We start from the raw sequence: 16,328 nt of genomic DNA, 5'->3' as shown, positions 1-16,328 counted from the left end.
ACACAGGGAAAAAAGGAAGGAAATCCCTGAATCTTTGGGGTATTTCCTTCAGCTCCTGGCAGCCCCAGGAGTGTTGAAGTGCAGTTCTGACCTGGCCCTGCTCACCTCCCCTGGGGGCTTTCAGGTCCTTGCTGCTCTCTCTGGGTCTCAGCTGATTTTTCAGGCATCATGAGGGTTTTGTTGTCTGGGAATGCTCTCCTGTGATGCTGCGGGGAGGAACATTCCTGCTCTGAGCCCTGCACAAGGCTGGAACTGGGTGTCTGTTCTCTGGGAAATCCTGGCAGCTCTCCCTGAGCCCTCAGCTCTGTGTGCACATCACTGCACAAAAGATGGATCCATTTCATGAGCAGGGAAGAAAAACACACAAATGTGTGGGGATGGGGTTTAGATGAAGCAGATGAATTTAAAGAATATTCCACTTCAACTCAACAGAAGGAATTTTAATGATAGGTGAGGGGTGGATTTTGCATCAAATTTGAAGAGATCACATGACAAACAGGTAAGAGAAACCCAAGTATGAGTGATTGGAAGTTGAAGTGGATTGGAAATCTAGCAGGACAGTGGGAAAGGTGCTGAAAGCAATGGGCACCAGGCAGTTCCAGCCTTTGTTCACACTGAGGAAGGAATTTTCCAGGTGCAGTGAGAAGGTCTCCAGTCCAAGGGAGCTGATGACAAAGGCTGGCATTTAAACACAGGGAAAGCCTGATGTGATACTGGATGAACCCTGGAATGTCACTGAGGAGCAGGGAGATGCTTTGGGAAGATCCCCTGGCCCCATCCAGGACTCTCCTGAGTGATCTGGGGAATGGGGCCCTGCTGAGGCCAGAGGAGCTTAAAGTGCTGCATTCCTGCAAGAAATCCAATGATGGGACATAAAAAAGGGGGGGTTAGATAAAAATAGAATTTTGCAATGAATGTGAAATTAATGGTGTCATGTATTGATCAGGAGGGGCTGCTGGAGAGCACTTAATTGGGATCTTTAGCTATTAAAGTGTGGAAGGGATAATTAAGGAGGTACCCTGGAGTATGTGTCTCTGTGATGTGTATTTGGAATACCAAAATGATCCTGGCTCTGGCAATGTCTCCAGTTCTGCCCACAAGGCTGGTGTTACATTGTACAACTCTGATAAAATCCATGGCTGCTTCTTAGGTCTGTATCAGGACCTGCCCAGGAAACAGAACAGGAAAAATGAGAGTTCTGCCAATTGAAGAGTTCTCCCAGGCTGATGCTTGGGTTGACAAGGGGCTTTGACAATTTAAAATCAGACTCCTCAGTGTTTTTCCCTGAAGGTTTGGTCATTCAGATGACATTTTCTCCTTTAGTCAGGTTTTCTGGGAGGTTTTCTCATTGTGTATCACAACACAAATCCACATGTTCTGGTGGAGATGCTGCAGCTCAACAAGCTTTCTAGTCCTGAATTTCTTTCTGGGGAAAAGCAGAGCAATTTTAGTTAGTTTCTATAATTAATGAAAAAATAAATGTATTTGGCAGCATGGATTCCCATGTGGAAAATGTCATCAGGTGGCTTAAGCTTGGTAAATAGTTCAGAATGCAGAAAAATTCCATGTATCCTGAGCTTTGGGGGTTTGTTACTAATTGTGCTGCTTGGAATACTCAGTGGTAATTGGGGTCCAGCTGCTCAGAATCTCACTATTACATTTACTGGCTGGATTGCTTTAATAGGATTTGGAGAGAGAGTGGCTCTTCCTATGGTTCAGCTTGTGCTGTTAAATCAGCAACCTTTTAATGCAATAATCCCTGGGTTTATCCTGCCTTGGAGTAGCAACATAGCAAGACATGACTGAGGCTAAAAGTTTGGAGAGTGTGGGTATAATCCAGAGCAGCAGTTGTTTCTGCTTGTTAGAGTCACTGTAAAATGATGAAATAGGGGTGTGGGACAGAGGAAAATGGCAGGAAAACAGTGGGAAAAGGGCTTTAATTCCAGTGCCATGGGCAGCAGCAGAACCCAACCAGGGCAGGACTGCAGGCTTTGGCTGGTTGAGTTTGCACTGAAAGGGATTCTGTGTTTTCATCTGTCATTTTGTTATGATTGAGAAGCATTTCAATGAATTGTGCATGTTAATGAGCTACAGTAGGAAGGGGGGTCTGGGTGTGCATTTGAATAATACCAGAGGTTGGGGTTTACTGTCACACATGTGCTCACAAAGCAATGACACTGTGGTTTGCTGCTGGTATCCTCTCCTGAGGTTTATTTTACCCCCAGTTCCACCCTTCCCTCCCCTGCCACTTCCATTACAGTGGAGATTTGGTCTGCTTGCCTGACAGTGCCGTGTCCTGTACTCCCCATTAGTGGTCAGTAGTTACCTCTGCCTGCATGTCAGCCTTCAGTTTAATGGCCTTTTTTGTGTGTTCATTTTCTTCTGTTTCCCATCGTGGTTTTGTTTATTTCTTTTACGTTTTTTTTTTCTTCTGTTCTCTTTTTTTCCTTTTTTTTTTTTTTTTTTTTTTTTTAAACCGTGGTGATGTTTGCCCTTCATATTCCCCAATGTTTGCACATGCCAAGATGTTGCCATCCCAACATTACCTCCCACTTCACTGACCAGTGCCACTAATGACCATCTAGCAGCAGCGCCAGCGGGACCCCTGCCCTCGGCCCCGCGGGACGTCGTGGCCACCCTGGTGTCCACCCGCTTCATCCGGCTCACGTGGCGCCCGCCCGCCTCCGACCCGCACGGGGACAACCTCACCTACTCCATCTTCTACACCAAGGAGGGCATCAACAGGTAACCGTGGCCTGGGGAGGGCTCTCTGGGCTTTGAGGTGGGGGGGTGGTGGTGTTCTGCCTCCTTCCAGACCCTCTGGAGGGAGGAGCTGCACTGGCAGTGGAAGAGTTGCACACTCCTGGAGGAGCTGCACAGGTACTTTCACACTCCTGGAGGAGTTGCACAGATAGCGGGGCAGTTGCACACACTGGAGGAGTTGCACAGGCATTGGAGGAGCTGCACACTCCTGGGGAAGTTTCACACTCCTGGAGAAGCTGCACAGGCAGTGGAGGAGTTGCACAGGCAGTTTCACACTCCTGGAGGAGTTTTCACACTCCTGGAGGAGTTTTAACTCTCCTGGAGGAGTTTCACACACTAGAGGAGTTGCACACTCCTGGAGGAGTTGCACAGGCAGTGGAGGAGCTTCACTCTCCTGGAGGAGTTTCACACACTGGAGGAGCTGCACAGGCATTGGGGAAGCTGCACACTCCTGGAGGAGCTGCACAGGCAGTGGAGGAGTTTTCACTCTCCTGGAGGAGTTTTCACTTTCCTGGAGAAGTTGCACACACTGAAGGAATTTCACACACTGGAGGATTTGTACAGGCAGTGGAGGAGTTGCACACTCCTGGTGGAGCTGCACAGGCAGTCCTTGACCATGGTTGGATTGGCTGCAAACCTCCCAACAGTTGCCACCTGCCCTCAGCAGCCTGTTGGGGACAGAGCAGCAGGAGTGTCCCAGCTCCTCAGGGAGCACAGGAACATTCCCTGAAGCCATGCTGGGAGCCAGAGGCACATCAGGCTTCCAACCCCTGCAAATCCCCCCTGACACAGGGACAGCTGTGCTGAATGTTGGTTAAACCCCATGGTCAGTGCTAAATGCAGTTCCCTGCTCAGAATTGCTGTGAACAGAAATGTGGGAAAAGCCTCACAATCATCACTTGTGATGCATTATCCCAGTGGATGATATCAATCTACCCCTTCTCCTTCCTGATGGCATCTACTGCTCAGAATTACAGTTTCAAATTGTGATAAGTTTGAGGGAGCTGAAGTGAACATTCATTTGGAGCAATGCTTAATTAATTGCAGATTAGCTTATCAGATTTATTACTCAAGGGAAAATTGTCTGTTCACTTTATTGATGAGAATGTGAGACACAAAGTCATTTGAAACAGAAAACACTCCAGAGGGGAATTCCTGCTCTTCCTCAATCCTGTGCATAGACATCTTGTCCAGGCTCCTGGCAATTAACTGAGGCAATTTGTAACATTTTATTTGCCTCACAAACGTTGTTTTTCTGTTACTCCCTTAATTTGGTGATATCCAAGGTGCTCCAGGCCGGGCTCTGGGACAGTGGGAAGTGTTCAGGAACACCCAAATCCTCTGAGGGTTGGAAATTCCAACTGCCTTGGCTTCTGCTGGCTCAGCTTCCTTCAGTGTTCAGGGAGGGGAGACCCAGGACCATGGCAGTGCCCCCTCACCTCTGCCCCTTGGACTGATTTGAAGGAGAATTCTACCCCTCTGCCCCTCAGGTGAGACCCCACCTGCAGAGCTGCCCCAGCACAGGGAGGACACAGAGCTGGGGGAGAGAGCCCAGAGGAGGCCATGGAGATGCTCTGAGGGTGGAGCCCCTCTGCTCTGGAGCCAGGCTGGGAGAGCTGGGGATGCTCACCTGGACAGGAGAAGCTCCAGGGAAACCTCAGAGCCCCTGGCAGGGCCTGAAGGGGCTCCAGGAGAGCTGGAGAGGGACTGGGGACACGGGATGGAGGGAGAGGACACAGGGAATGGCTCCCACTGCCAGAGGGCAGGGATGGATGGGATATTGGGAATTGGGAATTGTTCCCTGTGAGGTGGTGAGGCCCTGGCACAGGGTGCCCAGAGCAGCTGTGGCTGCCCTGGATCCCTGGCAGTGCCCAAGGCCAGGCTGGGCAGGGCTTGGAGCAGCCTGGGACAGTGGGAGGTGTCCCTGCCATGGCAGGGGGTGGCACTGGGTCACTTTTCATTTCTAACCCAGCCTGCTCTGTGACTCCAAGAGGAGGCAGCAATGGAGGGGACATTTGTGCTTCAGGGGCTGCCCAGTGTCACCAGCTGTGATTTGTCCCACCCTGGCCTGGTGCCATCATGAGGCTCCTCTGGAGGCAGGGAGCTGGGAATGAGGGGTGGCCCCTGTCACACCCCCTGGGACCTGGGGGAATCTGATCAGGTGGAAGTTCCTGAATCACACAGCTGCAGGGTTATTTCACCTCCAGGTATTTATTTACTCCACACTCAAGGCAATTCCCCTGGAAAGGGAGTGAAAATTCCAAAGTGCTGCAGGGAGCTTTAATTCTGGGGAACTTTAGATAAGCACTCAGACAGAAGAACCCCAGACTTCAAGATCTGAACCAAAAAAAAAAAAAAATAATGGCACATTAAAAGAATAAAAATGGCACATTGCTGGTCTGAGGTAGTAAATTACACATGTGGGATGTTGAAACACTGCTGAATTCACAGCTAACTGTGGTGTGCTTCAGACACAGCAAATGGAGCTTAATTGTGTGTAATCACACTCAGAATGCCTCTGGAGCTCCCTGCCAGGCCCCACAGCTGGCACACACAATATCCACCCCCTAACAGCTCCCCAGAGATGCTTTTTTAGATATAAGTGCAGCTTTAACCTTGGCACCTCCAGCCAAACTCCTGGGGTTGCACTGGAGGCTCTTCCATGGGTGTTCGAGAGTCCCTGTGAACCTGGAGCTCCCAAAGCTCCTGAGCTGGGGATTACAGTGCAGTCATGGAGCAGTTGTGAGGATCTGCAGGGTACTGCAGTTATTCTGGGCCCATCTGCTTGCTGCTGTTATCCCAACCTGAGCACGTTGGGAAAGGTGCTCCAGGCTCCCCAGGAACAGCCATAAAGGAAAGATTCACTCAGCACTTAATTAGATTAATCTCTCCCTATTTTTACCAAGCTGTTGTGAAGCTACATCCTTGGTTATTACTGAAAATTTGCAATTCTGTGACATATCTATTTATTTTTGCTAGATGTTGTCTTTCCAGCAAAATAATTTTTTTTTCTAATTTTAAATAATAGCCTTGGTTTGCTGATTACCATTTTTTCTTAGATCAAATCAGGGAGTGCACTTGAGACAGAAAATGCTATATTTTGCATGTTAATGGGAGCTGGATGTTACCTCACAGCTGTGCATCCACTGGCACTTAGGCTGGGCTCCCAGATCCCATCCTTGTAGCTACAGCATGTCTAAAGGAAGCTCCACTTGGAAATGTGTTTTCAAGAAAATGTTGTGCTCCAAGTGGAAAAATTAGCAATGAAAATTAATAAAAAGCTGAAATAAATGAAACTGTTTATGCAGTGCCATTTTAGCTGAGCTTATGAAGGGGAACATTCTAGAAAAAGGATGTAAATAGGTATTTAGTTACAGAGAGTGCATTGTTCCCCTCTATAGATACAGTTTAATAGTGCAGAAACCAACAGGGATTTCAGAATGCTTTCAGCCAGGTTCTGCTAAATCAACCACACCAGTGGATGTAAAAAAAAAATAAATGAAAAATGGGAGATTTGGGATCCTATTTCCCTGATAAAAACTGAAGCAGAGTGGCTGGAAAGAGAGGAAGAGGAGCCTGGGATGGTTCTGCTGCAGTTCTGTGTCAGAAATGCTTTAAGAGGTGTCCGTGGGGCTGAGGCCAGCCTGTCCCTGCCCATCCCTGTCCCTGGGAGCCTGGCAGCCCAGGGGGGCTGCAGGGTGCTCAGAGCAGGCATTTGCTCAGTGGGAAGTTCCTGCTTGCTCCTTTTGGAGTTCTTGGCATTCCCAGGGAGCTCAATCCCAGGGAAGGACAGATGGACAGCATTACCTGAACAGCCCTGAGCAGCTCAGCTGCAGGGCAGTGCCTTGAAATAAAGGTTTAATGATTGATCTGCTAATCTTGCCCTCAATCCCTGATAAGAGCAGCTGGAGTTTCCTGGATGGTGTTTGTCAGGGGGAATGTCCCATTCCGGTGCCAGGGTTGGCTGGAGGTCACTGAGCAGCAGCAATGCCCCTCCAGGTGCCCCACACATGACCTGTGTGCTGGGTTGGAGCTTCCAGCTCTCAGCATGCTGCCCTGACAGAGATACCCCTTCCCATGCCAAGAGTGCTCCTTCTGTGGGGTCTGCCACCCTGGAGGTGTTGGAGGTGGGAATTTTCACTTCACCTGCACTCTGTGTGGAAGCAGTGTCAGTGGGTGTTCTGAACAAATCCAAATATCAGCAAGGAGCTGAGGCAAAGCTGGAGGTAGAAGATTATGTTAAAACAGCTCCTTTGAAAAATCCCCAAAAAGCAGCCCCACAATATTAACAGGAATGCCCTAAATCTCGCCAGACTGTGCCTGCTGCTAAAATAGTTTCAGTGCTGGCTCCCGAGCTGTAGGATAAACTGTCACTGTGAATTATCACTTGCTGTCACTGGGATAACAAAGAAACCACTCCGAGTTTGTGGGTGTCAAGTGTAATTTATTCTGTTCCTTCAGTGCTTTTGTGCAAAGGGAAGTTGCAGAATTGGGAGCAGTTTGTCAGCAGCACTTGTGGCACACGCTCATGGTGTTGTGCAGGGAGCACAGTGCAAATCCCATACCATTTACACACTGGCTACGTTCAGATGGGACAGGAGCAGCTACTCCTCATTTACTAATCAGTCCTGGTGTCTGTGCCTGTAGGGGATACAGTATGGGTGAATGAAGGTATAGAATGTAATCGTATCCCCCAATGAGTTGCAGCTGGACCAATTACTAAAGATTAGGAGCAGGCCTGACTTAACAGGCCACACCTGTAGCCAATAAGAACAGTGGTATAAAAGAGTGGATTGGTGGGATCTGGAGTCAGATGGCTGCTGCAAGGACCAGGAAGAGTCAGTGTTTAGAGGAGCTGCCTGTGAGAAACATCGAGGAGGTATGAAACTCTGGCAACATGGAATCCTTGCACTATAATGGTAATAGAACTCTTGATATATAAGACAACACGTGCCCAACCCTTTCGTTTCCCAAAGGGAACGTGTGGAAAACACGAGTCGTGCTGGAGAGACGCAGGTGATGATCCAGAGCCTGATGCCAGAGACAGTTTATGTGTTCCGCGTGGTGGCCCAGAACCGGCACGGCCCCGGAGAGAGCTCGGCACCGCTCAAGGTGGCAACGCAGCCCGAGGGTGAGCCAGGATGTCCCTGGGGTTTTCCTCACTTGGCATTGATACTGATTTCATTTTCTTATTCTCCCCATTCACAACCTTTCCCAGAATCTGATGCTTTTTAAAAGTTGTACTTGCGGATCACGGTTTCCAAAGATTTTCTGTGTTGATGGGATTGTGGGATTTATTGTCAGCATTAAGAACTGATTGGACATTTGGAAATTTTGTCCCACTTTCCACCCTGCAGTGGATCCATGTGGAATGTCACAATGGGAAAATCCCCCTTTTCCTGGGGTGCTGGCCAGGATGGGCACTCCAGGCTCAGGACTAACACAGTTCCCCCTTGTGTTGCAGCCAGCTGTCTGGCCCTGCTCCCAACATCTTGCTAAATTCTCTAAACTTTTCGAACAGGAATACCTATTGCTTTTACTTGGTATTTTCAGTTAATGGTCATTAAGTGAAAAAGAGAAAACTTCAGGCAAATGCCAAGTCACTTGTGAGGGTTATTCTAGACAAAAGAGAGCAGGAGATCCTTTGGAAATTTGGCCCCACCCTGCAGTGGATCCATGTAGAATGTCACAATGGGAAAATCCCCCCTTTTCCTGGGGTGCTGGCCAGGGTGGGCACCCCAGGCTCAGGACTAACACAGTCCTCTTTGTGTTGCAGTCCAGCTGTGTGGCCCTGCTCCCAACATCTTGCTAAATTCTCTAAGCTGTTCTAACAGGAATACTTCTTGCTATTACTTGGTATTTGCCTGAAGTTTTGTCTTTTTCAGTTAATGGTCATTAACTCAAAAAGCCAAAACTTCAGGCAAATGCCAAGTCACTTGTGAGGGTCATTCTAGACAAAAGGGATCCAGGGAGCAGGAGCTCCTGTGGGAATTTGGTCCCACCCTGTAGTGGATCCATGAGGAATGTCACAGTGGGAAAATCCCCCTTTTCCTGGGCTGCTGGCCAGGGTGGGCACTAACAGGGCTCCCCTTGTGTTGCAGTCCAGCTGCCCGGCCCTGCTCCCAACATCCGCGCCTTCTCCAGCTCCCCCACCAGCGTCACTGTCACCTGGGAGACGCCGCTCTCGGGCAACGGGGACATCCAGAACTACAAACTCTACTACATGGAGAAGGGACAGCACACAGAGCAGGTACAGGGCCTGCTGCACCCACTCAGACTGCCCTCAAGGGCTGCACACACCCTGGGGAGGGGCTGCTTTTCTGACAGACTGAATGCCTCAGACGCGGGAATACCTAAAATCAGAATTTCAATGTGAAATGTTTGTGTTTGGGCTGGGAATGAAACCCATTTTATTGGTGATGTCCTGATTTGATTTGTCAACATCAAATATCTTTTGGGAATTCCATCATATCATGAGAGCAGAGGGCAGAGAGCAGCCATGTCATTATTGAGCTGTTCTGGTGCAGATGATATTAAAGATATTTGCACAGAGTTAAGGGCTGGGTTTTAGCAGTTCAGGCTAAATACTGATTTTGGCATGATCCCTAATCCAATTTTTTTTGTATTCTTGGACCCAGTGATTGATATTTTGATATTGCAGAGCATCCAATTAATTTAATTTTCTTAGTATTCCACTGAAGCATTCGGTGTGTTCTGTAAAAGTATAGGCTGTCACCTGAGAATAATGAGGATTAATCCCAGCCACATTCCCATCTGAGTGCATATCAGTATCATTCCAGCTTTAAAAAACAAAGGGAAGAATATTTTTCTCAGCTTTTGAGTATTTTTTTACATCAGTTTTTGAATAGGGCTGTTGCCCTTTGTAAGTCTGCATCCCTGTCTATCTATTATATGTATCAATATTTCTATATATATAGATATATCACTAATATAGTGATAATATTATTGTGATATTATTATATATTATTATATTATATATTATTATTTATTTTCTTATTATTGTTGTTGTGATATTATTGTAGTGATAATATATATAAACCATATTATGATGGTTTTGAGCATTTCCAGGTCCCTTTTCATGTTCAGGACCAGTGTCCATATTAGGATTTAAATAGGACAGAGAGAATTTTCTCCTGGAAACTCAGAGCTGGCATCCTCCCAAGTCCTGGCTGTGCCTGAAGGTGACACGGAGGTGTCGCTCCTGCCATGGGTTTTGCAGGAACTTTATGATGCCTTGTGAAGGCTGACCCAAAACAGAGATTAGATGGAGTTAAGGATTAAAGTAGGGATTTATTAAGAGGCCTCAGTAGATCCACCTTGGGCAGCACAACCCAAAATGACCACAGAGAAATGGACAACCTGTAATGGGGTCTGTCACATTTATAAGTTTTGGCCCATCTGCATATTTGAGTTAATTATCCAATTATAGCTTTAGCCCATGTAGTCCTATCCTTCTGGTTTTTTTCTCTTCAGTCCTTGTTTTTTATGCCCTTGGGCCTGAGATTTGGATCATTTGTCCTTGGTGCCCAGCTAGAGCAGGAATTGTTTTCTCTCCCTGCTCTGTGCACAGAGCTCACCATCCCCTAACATGAACCCAGACCCACACACTAAAGCAGCACAAAATCACAAAAATATCAAACCCAAAACCTGAGGCATGAGCAGACTGAGCTGACCTTGCTGGGGGTGTTGTTGGGCACAGGACGTGGACGTGGCAGGGCTGTCCCACACGGTGACAGGGCTGAAGAAGTTCACCGAGTACAGCTTCCGCGTGGTCGCCTACAACAAGCACGGCCCCGGCGTCTCCACCCACGACGTCGTGGTGCGCACCCTGTCCGACGGTAAAGCTGCTCCTCTTCTTGCCATTCTGGGGGTTCCAGCAGTTATCTTAGCAGTGATATTTATGCTCCACATCTGGGAGAAATGATGAGGGGGACTCTCAGAATCCCTGCTGCTCAGAGTGACTCTGAGATACGTACAAGCTGCTTTTTCCCAGCCTGGCAGTTGAAGAAGGAGTCAGTATTTTTGTGTTCTCATTCTCAAGGTTGTTTATTGATTCTTATCTATTAAATTCTTTCTCTGACCTGCTGAGGTCTGTCTGGCAGGTCGGGTTGAAGCACACTGGTGTTATCTTTTTATACTAAAAACTACCTGTGCATTATTTACAATAACTTCCCAATACCTATCACCTGTGTTAGACAGTGAGCTTCTACTCTAAACCAATCCAAAAGCGCCAACATCACAGCAGAAGATGGAGGCCAAAAAGAAGAAGGAGAAAGGCTGGACATGCCCAGATTCCTCCCTCTTGCCCCCTGAATCCCCATTCTAAAAACCCCAGAAATCAAATTTTTCACCCTGTGATAAATTCACCATCATTCTACTTAAACTCTTTTGACTTGTAATTCATCCTATAAGGTTGGTAATTGTTTTTCCATGGGTCAAGATCAAAGGCACAGGGGTCTTGGGCTCTGTGCCAAGGTCTCTGAGCCCCCTGTCAGGGTCTCCAGTCCTCCAGGGCAGTCAGAGGAATTTCCTGGGTTCTGACAGGGGACTCCATCTTATCAGAAGGCTAATTAATTATTTTATTATACTGTCACTGTCATATTTTCTGAAAAATCCCTTCACCAGGATTTCTTCTCCTGGGGAGCTGAGAAGCCTCAGAGAAGAATGAAAACAATAATTATCTGATTGCTTCTCCCTGTTTTGCTGCTTTGGAATGTGATTGGAGATTGTTTATCCAACAGGTGCCTGTTTGATTGATTTCATGTGAATTGTTCTGACTTAATGACCAATCACCATCCAGCTGTGCAGGGACTCTGGAAGCAGCCACAAGTTTTTATTATCATTCTTTGTAACCTTCTGTCTGTATCCTTTCTCAATTCTTTAGTATAGTTTAGTATAGCATTCTTTAATATAATATCAGTACATAAAATAATAAATTAGCCTTCTGAGAACATGGAGTCAGATTTCTCAGTTCCTCCTTTGTCCTGGGGACGCAGCAAATACCACATTATACTATATTACATTATTTTACATTACATCTAAACTGAATCTGCCAAGCACTCACCTCAACTGCCCAGAATCTCGAGTGTCAGCTGACAGTCCTGGCACACACACCTGGATTCAACTGGCCAATGAATCAAAACACTCAGCACCAAAATCCAATCATCAATTCCCTTCAGGTAAACACTCTTCCACAATGCATTCCACTTGTGAACAACACAGAAGCAGTAAATGAGATAAGAATTGTTTTTTCTTTCTCTGAGGTTCAGAGAATGTGAATCCCAGAAATATTCTTGGGAAGTTGTGCCTTGCTTTTCTCTGTGCAGAGAAATGTGGCTGCGTTATCTGGCAATTTCCGACAAGTGAATCTTTAACCAGACCTTTATGGGGTTTGGTCGTTGTTGCACATGGTTGTTCAGGGTCAGAATCCCCCTGGAGGCCTTCCAGAATTGACTGAAGGGAAATTGCTACACCTGCAGAAGGGTCTGGGATTGTGATTCCAGAACAATGGTGTCCTTCATTCCAGCATCAGCCATTTATTTCATGGGCTATTGAGCCCACATTGAGTATGGACAGAAAAAAAAATACACTGAAGGCACCAACTTCAAATTATTTTCTATGTTCTCTCACATATGAGCAGACTCTTGTGTTTGGAGTGCTTTTATTTTAATTGTGTTTGCTCTGCAGCACAGATATTGTTAAATCCATTGCACAGAGTGGTGAGAGCAGGATGTGAGGTCAGTATTTTTATAAGGCAGATAAAGAGGTGATGTGAGCAAACAGAGATGCATGAGCAACTGCAGAGTGAGCAGAGTTAGTGATAACTTGTATTTATTAGAGAGAAGTTTATATAGAAGAACCCTCAGAGGGAAAGGGAGCAGAGCCTGAATCCTCTCCCCAGGAGTGAGCAGGAGCAGAGGGGAATATTGGCCCAAACTCTCTCTGGGTCCAGCTTTGTTTCTGGGACACTTCCTTACTCTGGGTATTTGCTAATTCAGTTCCTCTTCCCTGAGACCCTGTCAGGATCTTCTTGAACACCAGCTTTTATCCTCAACATCAAGTGGGCAGAGGTTCCACAGATAAAAATGCCCCCTTCCTCTCTGTTCTGCCCCTGCTCTGTGTTGGGGTCCCTTGTTGCCCGGGAATTACCCTGATTATTCCTCTGTCCCACTCCTCATTCTGTGGACCTTTGCTATGATCTCCCTGGTTCATCCATTTTCCAGATTCCAAAGACACAGGAGTGGTTGCCCATTTCTCCTGTGGAAGCTGATTCAACCTTTAGTGCCCTTTCCTGAGCTTTTCTCCAGGTTCCTTTTCTGCTTTATTTTAACAACTCGGAGGGGACTACAATGGTACCAAAGATGTAAGTGAGGCATTATTTGCATTTGAGGAGCTTTTTGGGTTTTTCTGAGCACCAAGAGGAATGAGCCTGAGGTCTTTGTGCAGTTCTTCACCACAGGATCACCCCCTGGGATCTCCCCAGCTCATCTCCCCCCTGCTTCTTGCTCTGGCCTTTCTTTCAACAAGCACTTCCCTCCCATCCCCTCATTGCTTAAAAGTGAAGGGATTTCCCTTGAAAGACAGAGAAATCCCTATTCTATCTCCTGCTTTCTCAGTTTGATGCTGTTTTGTTACTTTGGTTGATTTGGTGGAAGTTTCTGACCCAGCAGGTGCAGTTTGAGTGGTTCCATTGTAATGCTGGCACCACTTTGCCACCTCTGGTATCAAAATAAACTGGGAGAGGTTGCAGAAGTCTTGCAGCTGTTTCATTCTTCAGTTCCTTGAGAGTTCCTGGGTGGATAAGCCTGGCAAGAGGCTGCTGTTCCCTGTGACTCTTCCATAATCCCTTCCACTGACAGTGCAGCTGGAGAGAGCATGGGAATCCTTTGGAAGGGTGTCAAGGAAACCTCTCCTTTCTCTTCCCCTCACTACCAATGCAAGGAGAGACTTGGGTGGCCTTACCTTTGTCTTCTTCTGCCCTACCTGACCATTTGCTCACTGATTTCCCTAAAGGGCTGCCAGCTCCTTGATTGTTTGAAGAATTTATTATTAGTTACAATGTCATTTTGAGGTTTTCTTGGAGTTCTTCTCCAGCTTCAGTTTTCACACTTAACCTGTAGGTCCTTATTTTCTAAAGCTCTCTGAAGGATTCATCTTACTTCTTACAGTCTCATAACCCTGGCAAGCTCTCAAATCATTCTAAAATGATGCACATTTTCCTCCCATGTTTTCCTGTTGTAGTGTCCATGTTCCCTGCAGGGATTTCTCCCTAAGCTTCCTTTAGCCCTGATTTAACAAAGCATCTGCATTTTTATGTAGGTTTTTGCTCCTAATCTCTTACAGAGCCTTGTTGCAGGGATAACTCTGCAGGTATTACCATTTGAACCCAGGTTTATGTGCTGCTCCTGAGGATTGCTTCTCCTCTCCTGGAATTCCTGATCAGGGATTACAGCTGGGAGTGGACTCTGAGCCTCAGAGCCGGATTGAGGCCCTTCCCTCATAGCCTCAGAGCCATCAGCCTGTCCTGGTGCTCCTCAGGCTGCTCTCCATGTGCTGTCCCCTCCAGGAGATGCCTTTCCAGAGCAGCTGGGGCTGTCCCTGGACCCTGCAGTGTCCCAGGCCAGGCTGGATGGGGCATGGAGCAGCCTGGGGTAGCAGAAAGCGTCCCCACATGGCAGGGGTGGCACTGGAAGAGCAAGGAAAGCTTGGGTTTGTATCCTCTCCTCTCCCCTGTGCTGCTCTCAGCCCTTAGCTCTCCATCCTCAGCTGTGGTGATTTCAGGCTGGGCTGGCAAGCGAAGGCAAATCCTGCTCCTCTCCATTTCTGCCATGGGGAGGTGGGTGAGGGAGGTTTCACTCCATCCTTTACAAACTCTTCTTGCACTTCACGCCCTCCCTGGGATGTTCCTGTGGCTGGGCTGAGCCATTTGGAAAATGAATTCTGCAGGCTGGAGCAGTCCTCATCCCTCTTTATCCCTGTGCTCCTTGTGCTTCCCTGGAGCCTCCCCTTCCTGCCAGGGAAGCCTCAGCTCTGCCAGCTGTGGAGCCACAAGGAATTCCCTGCTCCCAGGGTTTTTCTTGCACTCCAGGGTTTTTTCTTGCTCCCAGGGTTTTTCTTGCACTCCCTTTTTGCCTGGATTTCACTGCCATGGGGAGTGAGTAAAGAACAAGCAAAGAGTTGGCAGTTCAAAGGCAGCCCCAGTGTCTGAGATGCCCTTCAGCTCCTCACTGTCACAGGGCCCTGGGGACTCAGAGGTTCCCTGTTACACAAAATCAGCGCAACAAAATCCAGGCCAGAAATTTAAATGTGGGTTCCCCTAATCAAGCAGCGTGTTCAAGAAAGATTTGCCTTGGGAAAGAGCTGGATGGGATATTTCTCTGAGAGTTTGAGAAGTGCTTTTAAAAATAAACCACGTTTTATTTAGATAGGTGTGAAAATAAAGACCTGAATAAAGAGTTTTTTCTTCAAGATGAAAATACAGAACCCTCCTTAACCATTCACTATGTCAGAAAGAACCTGTGGGAGGATTGGTAGTTTTTTTATGTGCTGCTTAAACCAGAATGGTTTGTACTTCCATAGCAAATGAGAGCAGAGAGTAGTTGGGTGTGGAAATGCAATATTTGAAAGTTTTGGAGTTGTAATTCCTTTAATGTTTCCAGTTCCCAGTGCTCCACCCCAGAACCTAACGCTGGAGGTCCGGAATTCCAAGGTAAGCTTGGAGCATTTCCTGCTGCCAATGGGTAAATAAAAGGTTGGATGGGTCTTAGATTGGAGCTGCTTTGGGTCTTTTTTTTCCTCCCATGCAGCTTTTGAGCTCTTTGTGGAGAATATTCTGGTATTTCTGAATATGGAGAATATATTTCTGAATATCTTTATGGAAAATATCTGAATGGAGAATATATTTCTGAATGTCTTAATGGAAAATATATTTCTGAATATCTTTATGGAGAATATCTGAATGGAGAATATATTTCTGAATGTCTTAATGGAAAATATATTTCTGAATATCTTTATGGAAAATATCTTAATGTGGGGCTTGGAGGAGCTGCAATCCAGCTGTGGGCTGGCTGTGTGGGATGCAGTGACAGTGCTAATGATAGGAGGGATTTAATGAGGCTGGAAGGATCAGAGCTGGAATCCCTGGGCACACAGAGAAACATTTCTGGAGTGCCTTGGGCCCTTGAGAAGAGAAAATGAAATATTTGGCCATTGTGCCTTTGGAATTGCATGCAGAAATTATTTTTTAAAGCTTTCCTAAAGGCTTTTTTCCCAACACCTGCCTGTGCTGCCTTTCCCAGAGCATCCTGCTGCAGTGGCAGCCCCCTCCTGCCGGGACCCAGAGCGGGCAGATCACGGGCTACAAGATCCGCTACCGCAAGGTGGCCCGCAAGAGTGACGTCACCGAGAGCGTGGCGGGCACCCAGCTCTCCCAGCTCATCGAGGGTGAGCAGCACTGCCCCTGGGGTGCCTGGGTATGGCTGGGAGCTCAGGGACAGGGTCTCATTGGGTTCCTGTGGGGTCCTGACATCCCTGGCTGTGTTTGG

At 47.2% G+C, this 16,328-nt stretch overlaps 1 protein-coding gene across 5 annotated transcripts in view; it reads left to right on the top strand.

Annotated features, from left to right (window-relative positions):
- NEO1 (neogenin 1) overlaps positions 1 to 16,328 on the top strand; it is a 176,936-nt gene that overhangs the window by 126,442 nt on the left and 34,166 nt on the right. For 3 of the 5 annotated variants that reach the window (XM_054272380.1, XM_054272381.1, XM_054272379.1), the window contains exons 8-13: positions 2,586 to 2,745; positions 7,740 to 7,894; positions 8,865 to 9,013; positions 10,484 to 10,622; positions 15,444 to 15,493; positions 16,083 to 16,227. In XM_054272380.1, the coding sequence (XP_054128355.1) occupies positions 2,586 to 2,745; positions 7,740 to 7,894; positions 8,865 to 9,013; positions 10,484 to 10,622; positions 15,444 to 15,493; positions 16,083 to 16,227 (798 nt within the window). Of the gene's footprint in view, positions 1 to 2,525; positions 2,746 to 7,739; positions 7,895 to 8,864; positions 9,014 to 10,483; positions 10,623 to 15,443; positions 15,494 to 16,082; positions 16,228 to 16,328 lie in introns of all 5 variants that reach the window. The other 2 variants (XM_054272378.1, XM_054272377.1) reach the window with 1 other exon arrangement.

The sequence above is a fragment of the Melozone crissalis genome, unplaced genomic scaffold, assembly GCF_028551555.1.
Source record: "Melozone crissalis strain CALT ecotype California unplaced genomic scaffold, PUWL_Pcris_2 ptg000014l_1, whole genome shotgun sequence".
NCBI lineage: Eukaryota > Metazoa > Chordata > Aves > Passeriformes > Passerellidae > Melozone > Melozone crissalis.
Note: the sequence above shows the minus strand (reverse complement) of the source record. Positions and strands in the feature narration are given on the sequence as shown.